This window comes from Dreissena polymorpha, chromosome 1, assembly GCF_020536995.1.
Source record: "Dreissena polymorpha isolate Duluth1 chromosome 1, UMN_Dpol_1.0, whole genome shotgun sequence".
Taxonomy (NCBI): Eukaryota; Metazoa; Mollusca; class Bivalvia; order Myida; family Dreissenidae; genus Dreissena; species Dreissena polymorpha.
In genome coordinates, this window is record NC_068355.1 from 99432506 (window position 1) to 99449078 (window position 16573).

At 34.4% G+C, this 16573-nt stretch overlaps 1 protein-coding gene across 1 annotated transcript; it reads left to right on the forward strand.

Moving 5' to 3' along the window:
• Positions 1–1658: 1658 nt before the first annotated feature.
• LOC127840486 (cryptochrome-2-like) lies at positions 1659–15447 on the forward strand. Its single transcript, XM_052368935.1, has 10 exons — positions 1659–1876; positions 4001–4195; positions 6610–6725; positions 7267–7421; positions 9071–9214; positions 10289–10450; positions 11440–11602; positions 13487–13616; positions 14299–14396; positions 15335–15447. The coding sequence occupies exons 1-10, from the start codon at positions 1662–1664 to the stop codon at positions 15445–15447; spliced, it is 1491 nt and encodes a 496-aa protein (XP_052224895.1). The 5' UTR covers positions 1659–1661.
• The last annotated feature ends 1126 nt before the right edge of the window (positions 15448–16573 follow it).

Below are 16573 nucleotides of genomic sequence, written 5' to 3' on the forward strand. Positions count from 1 at the left end.
GCAAACACACCAAACGCAATACCAACCATTTAGTTAAATTGTTACCAGATTCTTTTGGTTGATTTCAGTGATCTTCTTATCTGGAGGTTGGGAAGTATTCGGCAAAGTGGAGGTGTTAGCTTTCCCCCGCAATTCTCTATGAACAATCGTTCTTGAGAATTATTGTTTAAGTAGTTCAGTTATTTAGCAGTATGCGTGTTTTCATACTTTCGAACATTTATACCAGTCTACCTTAAACGTTAAATGTTTTTTAAATATTTAAAGCGCCATCTTGGAAAGTCAGACGCCTGACGGGCAGTTTTACGTACAAGACAGTGACGTGTTTTACAGTCCTACAGTTAGACTTAGACGTTTGTATTGTAATTCGACTGCCCTCCTCAGGACCAACTGCAATTCGGTTTACTCCCTTAAAATGAGGTATGTGTTTACAGATAGAGTATATGTACTTATGCTTCCTCCGTCCAGTAAAATTCATTCTAAGTACAGACGAATCTATACTATGCAATGTTACTTGCATGTCTATTGTCATATAGACAATCTGATTTTCAACAACTTCTGAAAACCTCATTCAATAGCCTATCGTTTTTTGCAGGTGCTACAGAACTGAACCTATAGTGCTCGTTATAATTCAAATATTGAATGTATTTAAACAACTTCATGGTCTTTCTTCTGTTGTTTCAGCGTAACTAATGGCGATACCAATGAGACAATTACTGACGAATGGACAATTACGGTTTCATGTTTACCAAGTAAGTCTTAGAAATTATTTAATAAGAAACTCGAGACCATTCTTTGTAAAGCATGTTTATAAGCAAGATATAGGGACGCGTTCTATGAAAACTGGGCTTCATGCATGTGCGTAAAATGTCATCCCAGATTATCCAATGCAGTCCGCACAGGCACATCATTGACGACACTTTCCACTGTTGAAAGTTTTTTTGGTTTAAACGAGGTCGCTTCTAAACGAAAATCTCGCGTCGGTGAAACGTGTTGTCACTGGTTATCCGGGGTTGATTTCACATGCTTATCTGGGTTGACACCTTATGCACTTGCACGTGGCCCCAAATTCCCAGAACGAGGCTTATGGATGTAGAAATGTCATTGACTCATTGGCATTTATCATTTTTCCAGAAGTCACTGATATCTTCTCAGCATTTATACTGAACAACTAAACATTTGAATGAGCTGGACATAAAATTTGGTATTAATTGGGCTATATTTTACAAAGAAACTTTTTTTTGAACTTTCAAGAGCAGATATCATGTGAGCACATTGCAAGAAAACGGACGAAATCCATATTCATGTTGGGAAACCACAAACATGCGTTTCTCTAAATAACTCTTTCTTTGATTTTGTCTTGTTCTATTGGAGTCGACATGAGTCATTTATGGTGACGACTAACCAATCTCACATCAATTTATTTTGTAATCACATCAGCCTAAAAACTGAGGACGAAAACGCCTTTGAGTCAGCACATGCAATGATGGAATAGTATTCAAGGCATTTGATTTTTAATAAAATGGTTTGTTGACATATATTATACAACAACACGGTAAAAAGGTGTGTTGATAATATTGTGTTCATATTATCCATAAGTTAACATAACCTAACAATATTTTCAACATTTCAAAGTTTGTTTGTCATTTTCAAATTTAAAAAATATGACCCAGCGTTCCGTGCATTGGTTCCGCAAAGGACTTCGACTCCATGACAATCCAGCATTGAATGCCGCCTGCGAAAATGCGTCTCATGTGTGGCCTGTGTTTGTTTTGGATCCGTGGTTTGCCAGGTTTGCCAAAGTGGGAGTGAATCGCTGGAGATTTCTGCTTCAGAGTCTGGTAGACTTGAATAATCAGTTGAAAGTGCACAACTCGAGGTAATGCTAATGTTTGTTGCCTTACAAGCTGATTGCTGTATGAATTCAATTGAACTGTATGTGTCAATAAAATATGTAAAAATTTAAGATCAGAATTGTCCGTTTTAAAATGAACGAGTGTGCTGTTGTGATGGAATATAGAATTTGTGATGCAGGAAGCTGAATTTATTTTGCAATCGATACAAGCCATAAGCAAACTTGCTCATTGAAATGTAAGGGCTAGTTTTGGCGCCATGGCCCTGCTTACGACGTCAGTTTTCCCATAAAGTATCCTAACATTTTTCTTAACTTCATCTTTTTAAAGTTGACGGACAAACAGACTACATGTTTGTCAGAGGAATTATTATAAACAGTAGAAGATATTTTTATCCAAGTATAACTTTTTTTTCTTATTGGTCATTAGATAAAACGCAATAAACTGCATTACCAGCCAAACCAAACCAACACAGAATACCGATATATCTAAGACAATTTAAGTACCAATTGTTTCAAACAATTCTTATTGCAAAGTATTTTACATTACTCAAGCACTATCAGTGGATGTAGACTAACTGTTGACTTCAAAATTTACAAATTTTCAAAGATGTCTATCAAAATGATTACCGCGTGTGTATCAATCAAAGTGTGAACTTGATCTCATTTACAAAGTGACTTTGACATGCCATTGTACCACACTTTGCAATATTTGACGGCTTTCAAACATTTTCTATTTTGAGTTTTCGTCAAGTGGATTAAAAAACTAGTTCATCTGCTTATCAAATTGAAAAAAAATCAAACAATATCATAAGAATTGTTAAGCTGAGCACAAAATGTACATGTTGACTTTTTTGTTACCCCCTAGTGTCTTTTCCGAGTTCGAAAATGTTTCCAAGCCGTTGAAAAACATAGCCTCCTGTGAGAGGGACATATTTCCTTTTATTGCTGTTGTGAAACCTTGCGAACATTATTATTATAGAAGTTACATTTTTTGTTACTTCATCATGAAACTTTCTTTTTTTGAACTGTGTGGCTGAGTTTTACAATGGTTCCAATCCTTTGAAAATCATGACCTTCCAGATGGCCAGGTAGTTTCTCTAACAATGTCTATAACCTTGTGAAGAGCCACATTGCGACTTAAAATTTGATAAAATTGGGACATTAGTGTATTCGAAAATTAAAGTCATATTAATATTCCATTGGGAATATTAAGGTCTCATTATATACATACTTTTTCCATGTGGTATGGGTCCCCATACTGGACCCAAATTTAAATTAAAAAAACAAGGCTATGGGTCTTGTAAACCGACACATTACTAAAGTGAAATTATAAGAGAAAATGAACTTTTTCTCCAATAATAACTGTTCTTTATTTTTGTTAAAGAAAAAAGGAGTGTCTCATGACTATTTTAGCTCAATTTTATTTCAATCAAATCTAACAGAGTTTATGCCTTCGATTTGTATGATGTTGTTCTTTGAGTTCGAATGATTATAAGGAGTAATTTTGATTTAGTGTTATCAAATCAGTGGACTTTTCACGAAAGAAATCCCACTGCTGCAAATGCATTTTTCCCAATGTGACCAGAAAAAGACCTGGTTGGTTGAAAAACATGGTGGTAAGTGGATTGTGTAGTCTTCTTTTTAATGCAACAGTGAAACAAATTGAAATCGTCAGAAGTCCAATATTTGGCCCAGTCTTCATTACGATATTTGTTCATAACATTTTTACTTATGATATCTTATCTGAAAATGATTTCGGTCTGTTGAAAAAGCGGTGTTCACACGCTGTGACAGCTCAGTTGATGTTGCTTCTTTCTTAAGATAATTTCTATTGAGTTATAATTAAATCGGTTCAATAAGAGGCAACTTCTTTGCTTTATTTTTAAAAACTTGGTCACTGCATTTGACCCTTATTACACAGAATTTGTGTTGGTTGAGACTTTATTGATATTCCAATCAAGTCTTGACTCACAAACAATATGTGTCAAGCGGTATAAAAAAGTCAGTAGTCATGTTTATTACACATACTTTACAACAGACATTAGTAGTTAAGTTTCCTTTGGATACCAGGTTAGCGCACCAGGGATATGGCTATTTTTGCTTTCTGACGTATTGTACATTGTGACATATTTTGCGTATTTCCTGTAGGCTCTATGTAGTGAAAGGAAGTCCAAAAGAGGTGTTTCCCCGAATCTTTAAGAAGTGGGGTATAACGAGACTTACATTTGAAGTTGATACTGAGCCATACGCCCGCCAACGTGACATGGATGTAGAGAAAATAGCAAGAGAATTCCATGTTGAGGTTGTGAAATGTGTGTCACACACTTTGTATGACACAGAAAGGTACTTTTCCTAGTCATTTCAAGTGATCTGTAAGTTGGGAGTGTATTTGTTAACAGTTAGCATTGTTATTATTTATATTCATAGTTAAGTTATATTCATTGATTTAATTAAACTTCAACATAATATGTGAATAAATAATATTTTTGTATAGACATGTTAAAGCTCGTCTGAGCACAACATGTTCATGTTAAGCTTTTGTTATTTCTTTTTGTCTGTTATTCGCAGTTCTTTGTTCTTATTGTGTGTCATCAAGAGTTAACTTGTTAACACTTTAGTGGACACATTAATGTTAACTATTGATAAAACTTGGCTAGAGCATTTGTTCAAATTATATCTTTACCCAGTTTGAAACTGGATCATTGGAGGTCATATCACGTTTTAAGCCCATTTAGGAAAAGTAATTGTATCTGCCGGAAAATAAAAAATAGAGAACAATTGCATCATAACATCTAAAAAAAATTAATTTTTGGTATTTTTTGTTGCTTGATACTATACTGTAAATGGTACTTAACGGTGCCTTTTTGGATAAATGTTCAGTGTCAGTGTTCATTTGGGACTGACACTCTTCATTGGAGACATGTTCAGTTAACTGAGATCCTGACTGATGCTCTGACTCTGACTGATGTAGTGCTTTGTTTGACACTGACTCAGGCCATCATTATGCCAAACTTTGAAAATTTGAGGCATTCACAAGGTTTAATCTCTAATATTTGTGTAGTTATTATTATAAGGACTCGTTTTATTGACAGAAACTCATTAAGTTAAAAAATAATCTTTGCTGGTGAAAACGATAGAAAATCAAAAATTTAAAGTATTTCACCTGAAATAAGTGCAGCAATGTGATTGTGGTTACACACAACTTATCCCTTTCATTTCTGTACTTGCCAATTACACGATTTTAGGACCAAATGGGCCCAACCGTCATTTGTTTTCTTGATATGTAAACGGCAATCGGGAATTTTAAAATTTAACCTTATTTGAAAAAAGGTTGTAAAGCCTCTAGAAGTCATATTGTACATGTATGTGTTGCCTTCATGTATTATTTGTATAACTTGGCTAAGTTTAAAGTTGTGTCTGATCTGCTGAAAAACACGACCGCCAAGGGCAAGCTATCGTAAAACATTGTTAACACTCTAGAAGTATTATTTTTTGTCCAATTGTCAAAAACATTTGCGAGAATATGTTTCAATGATATAATATATAATCAAATTTCTTTGTAAAACTATTGGGTGTTCACTTGTTGGTTGTCTTATATGAATTATTAGAAGGAGTAAAATCGTTTGTTTCATTGGAATCGAAGCTTAAAAAGTGTATTATCTGCCCTTATCTTAGTGACATTTTAAAATCAGGTTTTTCTCAGCAACGTCATTTGCGCAACAATACCCCAGATTGCTACAAACGTCACATATGGGCCATCTTTATGTGAGGCAAAAGCCTCATTCACTATGCCGAATTAAAGAAAAGTGGTTTCAATAATCAAGATATAATATTTTAAATGAAGTCTTCATGAAACTTGATTATGAAGAGTAACACAATGCTTTCAGTCATTTTTAAATATGGCTGCCAGTGATGGCTTTTAACGAGGGAGGGGGTACACATGTTCGGCTATACTTAAACATTGTTTACACTTTTGATACCAATCATCATAAAACATTCATAGGATACGATGCTTTGAAAAAGGTTCCGTTAACTTGAAAAATATAGAAGGGAGGGGTAGGGTTTCGTAAATGGCTAAAGCTAACAGTTTTGACACTCTGGAAGACAAATTTTTAGTTAAATCTTCATGAAATTTTATTTGAACATTTGTTCTAATGATATCTTCCGATTTTGAAAATACTTTATTAAAAACAACTTGTTACATCACTAGAAGCCACACATATGAAACAATTTTGATGGTTATGTTGACGGTATCACGGCCAGTTTTCAATGTGCCTCATTTGATGGTCAAATCTTAGAAAAAACAGTAAATGTCTCGAGAAATCACATTTATGACTGAATCTTGATAACAGGGTCAGAATGTTTATCTTGAAAATATCAAGTTAGTGATTAAGTCTTTGTCAATTTAGTGTGGCCATCAGGGCCCTTTGTTTTTCATAGAATTAATAAATAAGTGACTGCCGTTCAGTTCTGCATTACCCAAGTCTTTATAATTTTAACCATATAACACTTACCCGTGTTTAAAATGAAAGTGTTCCTTAACACTTAGAGAGATACATAAGACTAATTCAGATACCCAAATTAATGTAACTGTCACAAGTGATTCATTTGCATGCAATATAGTACTTAGCTTGGATCATTAGCTTTTGGGGCATGATGGCCATTTTCATACATTTGTGTGCTAGTATAATGCGATATTACCGTCTCTAGTTCGTGTGGTGCTTTTTGATGTGTTATAGAGGAATGTTTTTTTTCAGGATAATAGCTAAAAATGGTGGAAGTCCACCATTGACATACCAGCGTTTTCAGACTGTTCTGTCACAGCTCGGCCCTCCACCTAAGGCTGTGAGTTTAAACAAGGAACAGCTTGCAAGTGAGATATCGATGAACTTTTAATTATCCTATTGAACATACGTTGACTGAATTATTTTGCCATATTGTTTGTACTTATATACTATAGGTTGAAATATGTACCGATCTAAAAAAGCAATGTGCTTACTACACGTGTAGTGCTATACATTATATAGTCTAAGGATTAGATGTTTGCTAGACTGAGACATATATATGCCTTAAACATAAAGTCAATAAATGTTACTAGCTCTATTAATGAATCCAATGATATTTTTGTTTTTGGTTACTGCTAAAAATCCGCAATGAACGTTTCAACTAGACCATAAGTCAATGGCGCAGGTTTATTCTAATCAATGAGCGATGTCCATGTTAAAGAGTCTAGTTCAAGAAAGAAGACGCATCTAGACTTGAGGTTGATCAAAGTGAAACAACACTGTTGTTTTAAATAAGTATCTGTAATATTCAATAATAAATTACATTTTTATTTTTTTATTGAATCAGAAAACTACTTAAAACGAAAAAACACTATGGATTTCTACACCTGTTTATTTAAAATACGAAAGAATGCAGATCCCCAGACGGTACTGATGATGAGGAAGGCTATGACGTTCCTTCATTAGAAGACCTTGGGAAGCGAGAGGAGGATTGTGGGCCATGTCTTTACCCCGGTGGTGAAACAGAGGCTCTTCGAAGAATAGATTACATTTTGAAGAAACCAGTAAGGGTTTAATGAAAGCTTGTCTTTATTATAACTTTCTTTTAAAATATAGCGAAAAGAAAAGCTTGAACACATTTCCTTTGTTATTCCATATAAAAGAAATATATTGACCAATATGTGTCTGTAATTTCTGGACCTTGCTGTCAATCTTGACTTTAGAATGTAAATTTTAAGATATTTCCAGATCTAAACATTTTCCTTTTTTGTTTTTCTAAATAGACAGCAAGTGGTAGGGATGGTATTCAGGGGACAAAAATTCCACTCGTCCGCTCGTATTGACGAGTAAAACCTTGAAAAGACGAGTGAAATTCCCAAAACCTCTAGTCCTACAGGACGAGTGAAAAAAAAGCTGATGTTAAAATATGTATTTTCTGACCAGTAAGACTCTTTTTCATTGAATAAAATCATTTTCTTAAAGCATATCTATTTCGAAAGTTGAACGCGAATGAACCTGAAATTGTAATTGTAAATTTCATACAGCAGGTGCGTGTTGTTATGCGAGACTGTGTCCAGAGTAAATATTGGGGTTTTGGTGTAAACGTGAATTTTGGTGTACTGTTTTAGCTGGTGATCAGCTGGCATGAATGACTGAGTAAGAAGCATTTTAGCGCTGCAGTGATAAAGGAAACTTTATTAGTCATATCAGCCTTATGCAATCTTTATTTCACACATATTTGAAGGACGAATGCATGTGTTTGCAGGACGAGTGAATTTAATGCACTCGTCCTCAACGAGTGCAGTTAAGAAATATTTTTGTCCCCTGACATTTGATAACAAGGAGTCAGGATATTATCCTGTTCAATGTGAAGATACCCTGTGATTCTTTAATGTGCTTTGAGATTAAACATTTATATATGTGTAGAATGTTCTTGCTTATTGGGCAAAACATCTTTTGCTGGTTATCTAAGGATTCAAGCGTTTCCGTCATTTCTGATTATCCACCCTGGTTCTTCTTGATTGAACTCTAGAGCTTTTCACCACATTACCACTGATCTTTGGTTCACATTTTGCAGTGGTCAAAGTAGATGTGGATGCATAATCCTACAGAATTACCGCAAACCCTTTGACAAATGCTGTACATGTTTGTCAGTTGGTTTGTTGTGTTTGAAGTAGGGATGTCAAAAAATATATACATTTACTAAATAAGTATCCACATTATATATTTGAATAAAATTACCCCCGCCCCTAATATTGTTCTCTTATTTAGTATTGCTACCAATATATGTTTTATTAATATTTACTACATCTTAACAGGTTATAGATCTCAACTGGCAGTATCCGCGAAATAGTCAGATGTACTAAATACCCTTTTTGGGTTCCAAATTAACTAATATTGAACCTTTAAACCGAAAAGTTCCCACATTCGTTAAGTATTAATCATCATTGATGATAAACTAGTTATATCAAGAGACGGAGTGTATTAATAAAGACCAAAGCCCCTATTATATACTGTAGAGCAAACCTGTGTCCGTATCCTTAATACAGGCGTTAGTCCTAAATCTCAGAGAAAGTTGTATGTCATAGTAGTCAATATGGTTGCATGAGCAATTGAAATTGTTAAGTGTTGATGTTGTGCCTCCTATATGTATGAGAATGTAACGAAAGTTTATATACAATGTCTTTATTCGGGGCATGTTTACCAATTGCAGGCTCGGGTGTGCGCATTTGAGAAACCCGAGACAGATCCTAACAGCTTGGAGCCCAGCACTTCTGTCCTGAGCCCATACCTGAAGTTCGGTTGTTTGTCACCTAGACTGTTTTACAATCGGTTGGCTGAAATTTACAAGTGCAAGGTATATAAAAAATACTTGTGCTATGCCTTCAGCTTCAGTCATGTTAGAGAGGTTAAGGCAGATCTTGAATGGTACTAAATGTTATGCACTATGGGTTTTAAACTTTAAGCTTGTTTCACTAGCAACGATTAAAATTCAACCTTTATGGAACTGAAGCAAAATGTTATCCTTAAAATATTAAAACCCAGTTCGAAACTGTGTCATGTTCATCATAAAAATGTGTCATAATGTGCATTGTAAAATATAAAACCTTTTTGTACAATTTAAGACACCTCATTTATTACTAATTCTTGATGAAACTCGGGCAGAATGTTTATTTTGGCAGCACTGGAGAGGCAACGTTGATTACTCAATCTTGAAATAACTTATTTAGAATGATATTCTTTAAAATATCTAAGCCAATTTTGATTCAGGGTTATGTGCACCCAAAAACTAGTAAAGCAAGTCAAATATTAAAAACAACTGTGTTACCACTAAACATCTTGACAATGTCTAAGATTAGTTTAAGTCGAGGTAAGGGGCATCCAAAAAATAGGTCATCCAATCAAATCTCTGAAAAACCTTGTTACATTTCTAGAGGTAACATGTATGACTCAATCTTGATTAAACTTTGTTAGAATTTTTATCTTTAATATGGCTATGCAGCGTTTAAATCTGGGTCACATGCCGGCACAAGCTAAGTGATGAGGTGGCCACAATTATGGCTCAAGCCTAATGAATTTTGGTCAGATTTTTTATCTTGACATTTTCCTGGCACAATTCAAATATGGTTACCAGGTAACGTTTTCCAATATTAGTACCCTGAACTCTGGTGAGCGTTTGTCTTGTGTTAAAAACTAGTTGGTGTTGCTTCTATTTGAAAATGTTGAAATTTTTGAACATTTTCAATAAACAGGAATCGTTTGGTGGGACACATTTTTTTTGGTCTAACAGTTATGAGATGTTTTCAAGTCTTATTTTTGAGGAGAGAAACATATTTCTTTGTTTTGTGTTGTTCTTTTGTTGCAAGGTTTAAATTTGAATTAAATGGGTTCTAAAATAACAATCTGGTGTATATGCAATGTTCTCTTCTAGAATCACTCTCAGTCACCAGTGTCCCATGGCGAGTTGCTATGGCGAGAGTTCTTCTACACAGTCGCTGCGGGAACACCAAACTTCAACAAGATGGTTGGCAACCCAGTCTGTATCCAGGTAGACTGGGATACCAATGATGAGCTTTTGACCGCATGGAAAACAGTGAGTTGGGCAAATTTAAACAAAAACTACTTTATTCATTGTTTAAAACATCTTATTGGTTGTCCTATGTATTCAATTGTTAGGTTACCACATGTCTTGTTCCCATCTTTATCATTTTCTTTCTATAAAATTTCTTTGTAATACTTGAAAGTTTAGATAATCTCAATTTGCAAATCTTCGTTATCTTTGTTCTTTGTAATACTTGAAAGTTCAGATAATCTCAATTTGCAAAAGCTTCAAGCTCCAATATACAGATAAAGACATTTTAAAGACCCGTGATTTTGAGTCTCCATGTTTGTGACTGCTCCATTTCTTTTTATACTCTTTGGCCGATTTCCTGAAAATGTAGCTAAAATGCTAAGGTCATTGAACAAATGTAAAGAAAACGTGCCAAGTATTCTTGTCAAGGTCATACTTCGATTTATATAGTTTGAGCAACTAATAAATTGTCCAGTCTTTAAGTTTTAGGTCAGAAAGACAACTGTACTGATAGTGTATAAGCCATGTGTTTGTCAAACAGGCTAAATGTCAAAAACGAACAAGTTGTGCAACTATATAACACGTCCGCTCCATATCTCTTATACCAATGGAAGGAGTTTCATGAAACATGTCTAAAATATTGAAGTAATTGCGTTGATGTTCAGAAAGCATAGGTCAGGCAGGAGTCAGCCTAGAGGGACAGGAAGGGGAATCTAAAAACGCAAGCACAGCACCCAGCTTTTTCACTCTTTCCCTTCTGACATATTTACTGGCAGATTCCCAATGTAAATGTAACTAATTGTGTGGTCTATTATAAAGCAGTTTATATTATAAAGCAGTTTATAAAAGTGAACTGGATTGTTTAATTTGTAACAAAAACATTGACCATCTACAAATATCATGTTTAAAAATGATAGTGTTATAATCTGACTTTTTCACCTGCAATTGCTGAGGCTGTTGCCAAATATTGAAGAAAGTTAATGATTTATAACGAATATATTTTACCCAAGGGTCGCACTGGCTACCCATTCATTGATGCAATCATGACGCAGCTAAAGGACGAGGGCTGGATCCACCACCTGGATCGCCATGCCGTAGCGTGGTTCCTCACCCGCGGTGACCTCTGGATAAGCTGGGAGGAGGGGCAGAAAGTGTTTGAGGAGTATCTGCTAGGTATTGGAAAATGAACAATTTTGAGAATAGATTTTCTGAGAGAGCCCTTTAGCTCTACTTGTTACTTAACTCATTGTTTAATTTTACAAACGTTTTTAAGCATATTGGTGTAGTTTATGTCCCCTAAAAGGGGGGGCATACTCGTTACTATGTTTGCTGTCTGAATTCTGACTTAAATAGAATTACATTGTATGGGTGTGAAACATATTATTTATACATTTTTTCTGCTTTTCGTTTGTGTTTTCATGTCTGTCCGTCGATCTGCCATTGAAGCCTTCCGCCTTTTCATTTCCATGCTAGATCTCAATCGGTAATTATGTGAATTGGATTAAACGTGATGTCCGCCATATCTTAGGGTTGGACATGCTCATCCTTTTCAGGTGTTTCTGGTCTAATTCTTCTTTCTCTTGAGTATTAATATTTTCTTAATATATATTAATATATATCACCTAAGGAAGTACCTTAATCAAAAGCTGATGATCTGAATTTGATTGATATTTGTGATATTTCCTTTTACAGTGGGCATGTACATACTGTCAGATCATGCCACTCTATTGTGCAGATAGAAATTACTTTTTACAAAATTATTTCTTTCCGAGTTTAATCTAGAATCTAATCATCACCATTTTACAAAGCATCCCCACCAGGTTGTATTAATTTACATATATTTGATGTTATATCAATCAATTCATTGTTTTAGGAATTTATTTACATTGGCTTAACAATAAGACATTTTCTGACTTATGTTAGTTTTCTTTGTCAGAGCAAAACAACTTTTATTTTATGCTTTCCGGTGGTTTATAGAGTAATATCAGTGAAATAAAACTGGTATTCCACTGTTTTAAACAGTGAAAAATAACAGTAAAAAATATCGATACTTGTCACTGTTTTATTGTGAAATGACGTCATTTTTCAACGAAATGACGTCATAAATCCAACGAAAGTATCCAGTTTAACTCATTTACAATGTAAATAAACGGTGAAAAAAGCATAAAATAAAAAGAAAATTTGTTGGATTGGATGGAATATCGATTTTATTTCACTCGAGATCATAGAAAATATATATTTTCACTCGTGGCTGCGCCAAACGTGAAAATATTGTTTTCTATGATCACTCGTGAAATAAAATCAATATTCCACCGAATCCGACAAATATCCTATATATGATCTGATTTTTGTCAACTTTTACATGCCGAAACCCTTCGGGGTGGATATACCCACATTGTCATGAAGTTGCCCTCGAGTGAATTTTCTGGGAGGTATTGCACCTTAAGTAATATTTAGTTTCACAAAATTGATCCATAGATTGACACATTGCATCATCACTGACCATCTATCACTTAAAGAGATATTTGTGTTGGTGTCTTTGTCAATAACCCTTTAAATATGCATTTCAATAGGGTTTTTTATTTAATTTTGTACCTGTTAATCTATTAAATTAATGTTTACTATGTACAAGAACACATTATCGTATTGTAAACCAAACAAAGATGTGCTAATATTTATATAGATGTTTACATGTTCATATCTAGTAACAAAAAAAACCAGACACAATTTTAACTACAATGTCCTTGGGGTAAGAAGCAACTCCTTAAAATGTGTACAAAAATATCTTCTTAAGAAAGGAAGCAAATATACATGAGCCTTGCTCTGGGAAAACAGGGTTTAATGTTAAGTGTCGTCTCATAAAGACCTGTGCTGTCAGCACGTGCTTATCAGGGACGATATTCCGTCCGCTTTTATGGTATTTTTGTTGAAAGGAAGTCTAAATAGCAAAAATCCAGTTTAGGCAGAAAATGTTTTCGCTGATTAACCTGTGTGAACTGCACTCATCAAATCCGATGAAACCAGACTTAACGCACACGCATTATTGTTGAAATTCAGATGCAGATTATAGCCTGAATGCCGCCAACTGGCTGTTAGCGTCAGGAAGTGCCCTCTTCCAACAAAACTCCAGCGTGTACAATCCTGTTGATTTCGGGAAGAGCACTGATAAGCAAGGGGACTTCATTAGGTAAACTAAGATTGATAAGTTGCTAATGATCCTATTCGTAGATGGTTTTTTATGTGTTATGAATAATATATAATATAAATTGTACCATTTGTTTAGTCTTTATTTCATTAAAAAGCTTATTCAAGGAATAATGAAACTCCAAAAGCTGATAAGGAGAAAAATGTTTTATTTGAGTCTTTTGTGTTAATAATTTTTTTGCCTTTTGGAGAACACAATTATAGCAGGGGTGATTGAATCCCTGACCTCTTGATTGCTATTAAGACCATAAAATGTCATTTGAGTCATCAATGGGTTAATATAGAAAAATAAATTGGATTTAAAAATATTAAATTATTTTTGAAAACGTTTTTTTATCATTTTTTGAAAGTGATACTCAGTGTGTGCACGCAGAATGGTATTGAATTTGGTTGATAAAGTAAATCAAGTCATATCTGCTTGATTATTCTGTTATCTGACAATGTTGTAATCATGTAAAACAATATTTATGTATCCGTGCAAACAATGTCAACCTCAATGTGGAAGTAAAACAGCATAAACCACCTTTCATTACATTCCTAAATTTAAAAAAGATTGCCAATATAAAACTATTATATTAAACTGTTTGAAATCGGTACTTAAATGAGTATTACATCATAACTGTACCACCCATTTCACTGCAATTTATTTATTCATTATCATGTAGGAAGTATGTCCCGATTCTAAAGGAGTTCCCAGAAAAGTACATCTATGAGCCATGGACTGCCCCTATCGATGTGCAGGAAAAATTCGGATGCATCATAGGCAAGTAATTGGTACAAAACAGAGTTGTTTTAAATGACTGCTACATGCCCATTCTACTCTAATATTGATCAGAGGCAAAGACATCACTGATCATCATAGGACATAGTTTGATTATTTTGCCTTTATCACATAACCTGATGGTTTTCTCGAGTCTTGCTATTCCTGTCATTTCAGCTCTTATTCTTTATTGATTTCTCAATCCAGTCCATTCCAGTGAGCCAATCGAAGTGTGTCCAATGGAGGATTTGTAACTGTGTCTTTGTTTGGGCAATCACTGATAAGCAGTGTTCTCCACACAAATTTGAGTAGCCGGTAATATTGTCAAAGTAGCCAGCGACTTGACACGAAACGGGCGTTTTTGCGCTGTTTTGATTTGTTTTTTTTTTTTTAAGTAGCCGGCGCCAAGGTTGTTAAAAACCGGTGAAATCGTCGGCTGCCGCTGTTCCGGAGAACAATGGATAAGGATGTTTTCGGTAGCATTTAGGAGGCGATTACATCATAATCTGAGCCTAATGCAGTGTTACAATAAATTGTTACTAAATTAATACGTAGAAAGGTCAATATTTAATTTACAAACATTTGAACTTGTCTATGAGAAAATCGGACATATTGCATTTAATTGAAGTGTCGTCCCAGATTAGCCAGCGTAGTCCGAACAGGCTAATCAGGGACTACACTTCAGCTTTAGTTGAATTTATTGTGTAAAGGGAGTATCTTCTGAACATTAAGAATAGGCTGAAAAACACTTAACACACATGCATTTAGACAGATTTTCCGAGAGCTATGCTCGAATGTATTGAGAGTTACTTTTTAAAGTGATCGTATCCTTTTCAAGTTAAAAAAAAAATGACAAAGGAAGACAGGCACCGTGCAGGTAATGTTTAGCTGTGTAACTTAAAGAACTATAATGTGTTTTTTTTTTAAATCACGCCTTGCAGGTGAAGATTATCCTAAACCTATTGTTGATCATGAAGCAGCAAGAAAGAAAAATATCGAGCGCATGGCTGCAGCTTACGCGAGGAGAAATGGCTCCAAAGATGCAGGTAGATGAGTGACTGTCACTTGCTTTTTATAATGTTTATACAAGTACTTTGCTGAACTAGTTTTTCATTTAAGGGGCCTTTTCATAGATTTTGGCATGCTTTGAAGATTGTCATGCTTTATATTGATTAATGTAAACATTGGATATAAAAAGGTCCAGTCAAAAAATCAAGAAAAAAATAAATAAAGATAAAAAAGGTAACCCTCAAAAGGGCTCAAACCACTGACCCCTGGAGTCCTGGAATAAAAAGTCTACCATTTAGACCACTCGGCCATCCTTCCGTAAACGAAGCCAAAGGTATTTTATACTTTATATAAGCAATCCTCGTAGTTCGCAAAATATAACGACAACAACAGAACTCTCGAAATTATTAATTCATTTCGCGTTGCAACGCTTTATAATTTTCGGGTTTTTAAATCGTCAAAAGATGCATATAATGGCTATTTTGGAGCATGGTAAATGTTCAGTATTACCGTTTCCTCACACATATCATTACTACAACGAAAATTTGCGAATCTGACACAACTTTTTTCAATTTTGTCAATTTACCCAAACGTGAAAATGCCCTTTTAATGTCAAACTAATCAACAATTGTTTGATAATAATGTTCTGGAATGTAAGAATTCTTTATTTTGAAAATTTCTGTTACATATAACATGACGTGTTTGAAGTAAAACATCAAAAACATTGTTGTATATTTCTTTGGTAGTTTTTTTCGCCTTTGTAAACACGGCTTATAATGCCTTTACTTGCAAGCTCGTTTATAAGGTTAGAAGCACTCATACAAAGTATTTTTAGCCATGCTATGATGTGTTAAAATATAATTTGATTAAACATTGTTGTAAATATAATTAACTTTCTTTCATTTCTAGAAGAAAACGCTGTTTAGAAACAGAGAAAGGCAGAAAGCACATCCAATGGAGGGGGTAAAGAGCCTAAGGTTCACAAAATCATGGCATACTTCTTGATGTACACTTCTTTATGACGTTGAACTTACTGCTCAAGTGTCATGATGAAGCGAATGTGAACCTCATCTGAAAGCTTAAACATGTAAGAAAGATATGAAAGTAAAAATCAGATAAAAAATACCCCGAAACAAACAGTTATGTTTGGTAAATGCATATTAAAATATAAA

What these genes read in the sequence shown, in the direction of transcription:
- LOC127840486 (XM_052368935.1), top strand. Translation starts at nt 1,662, where the DNA reads ATGACCCAGCGTTCCGTGCATTGGTTCCGCAAAGGACTTCGACTCCAT. An exon ending in ACTTTGTATGACACAGAAAG is followed by an intron (nt 4,196 to 6,609) that starts GTACTTTTCCTA and finishes GTTTTTTTTCAG; the next exon opens with GATAATAGCTAAAAATGGTG. An exon ending in CTGAAATTTACAAGTGCAAG is followed by an intron (nt 9,215 to 10,288) that starts GTATATAAAAAA and finishes GTTCTCTTCTAG; the next exon opens with AATCACTCTCAGTCACCAGT.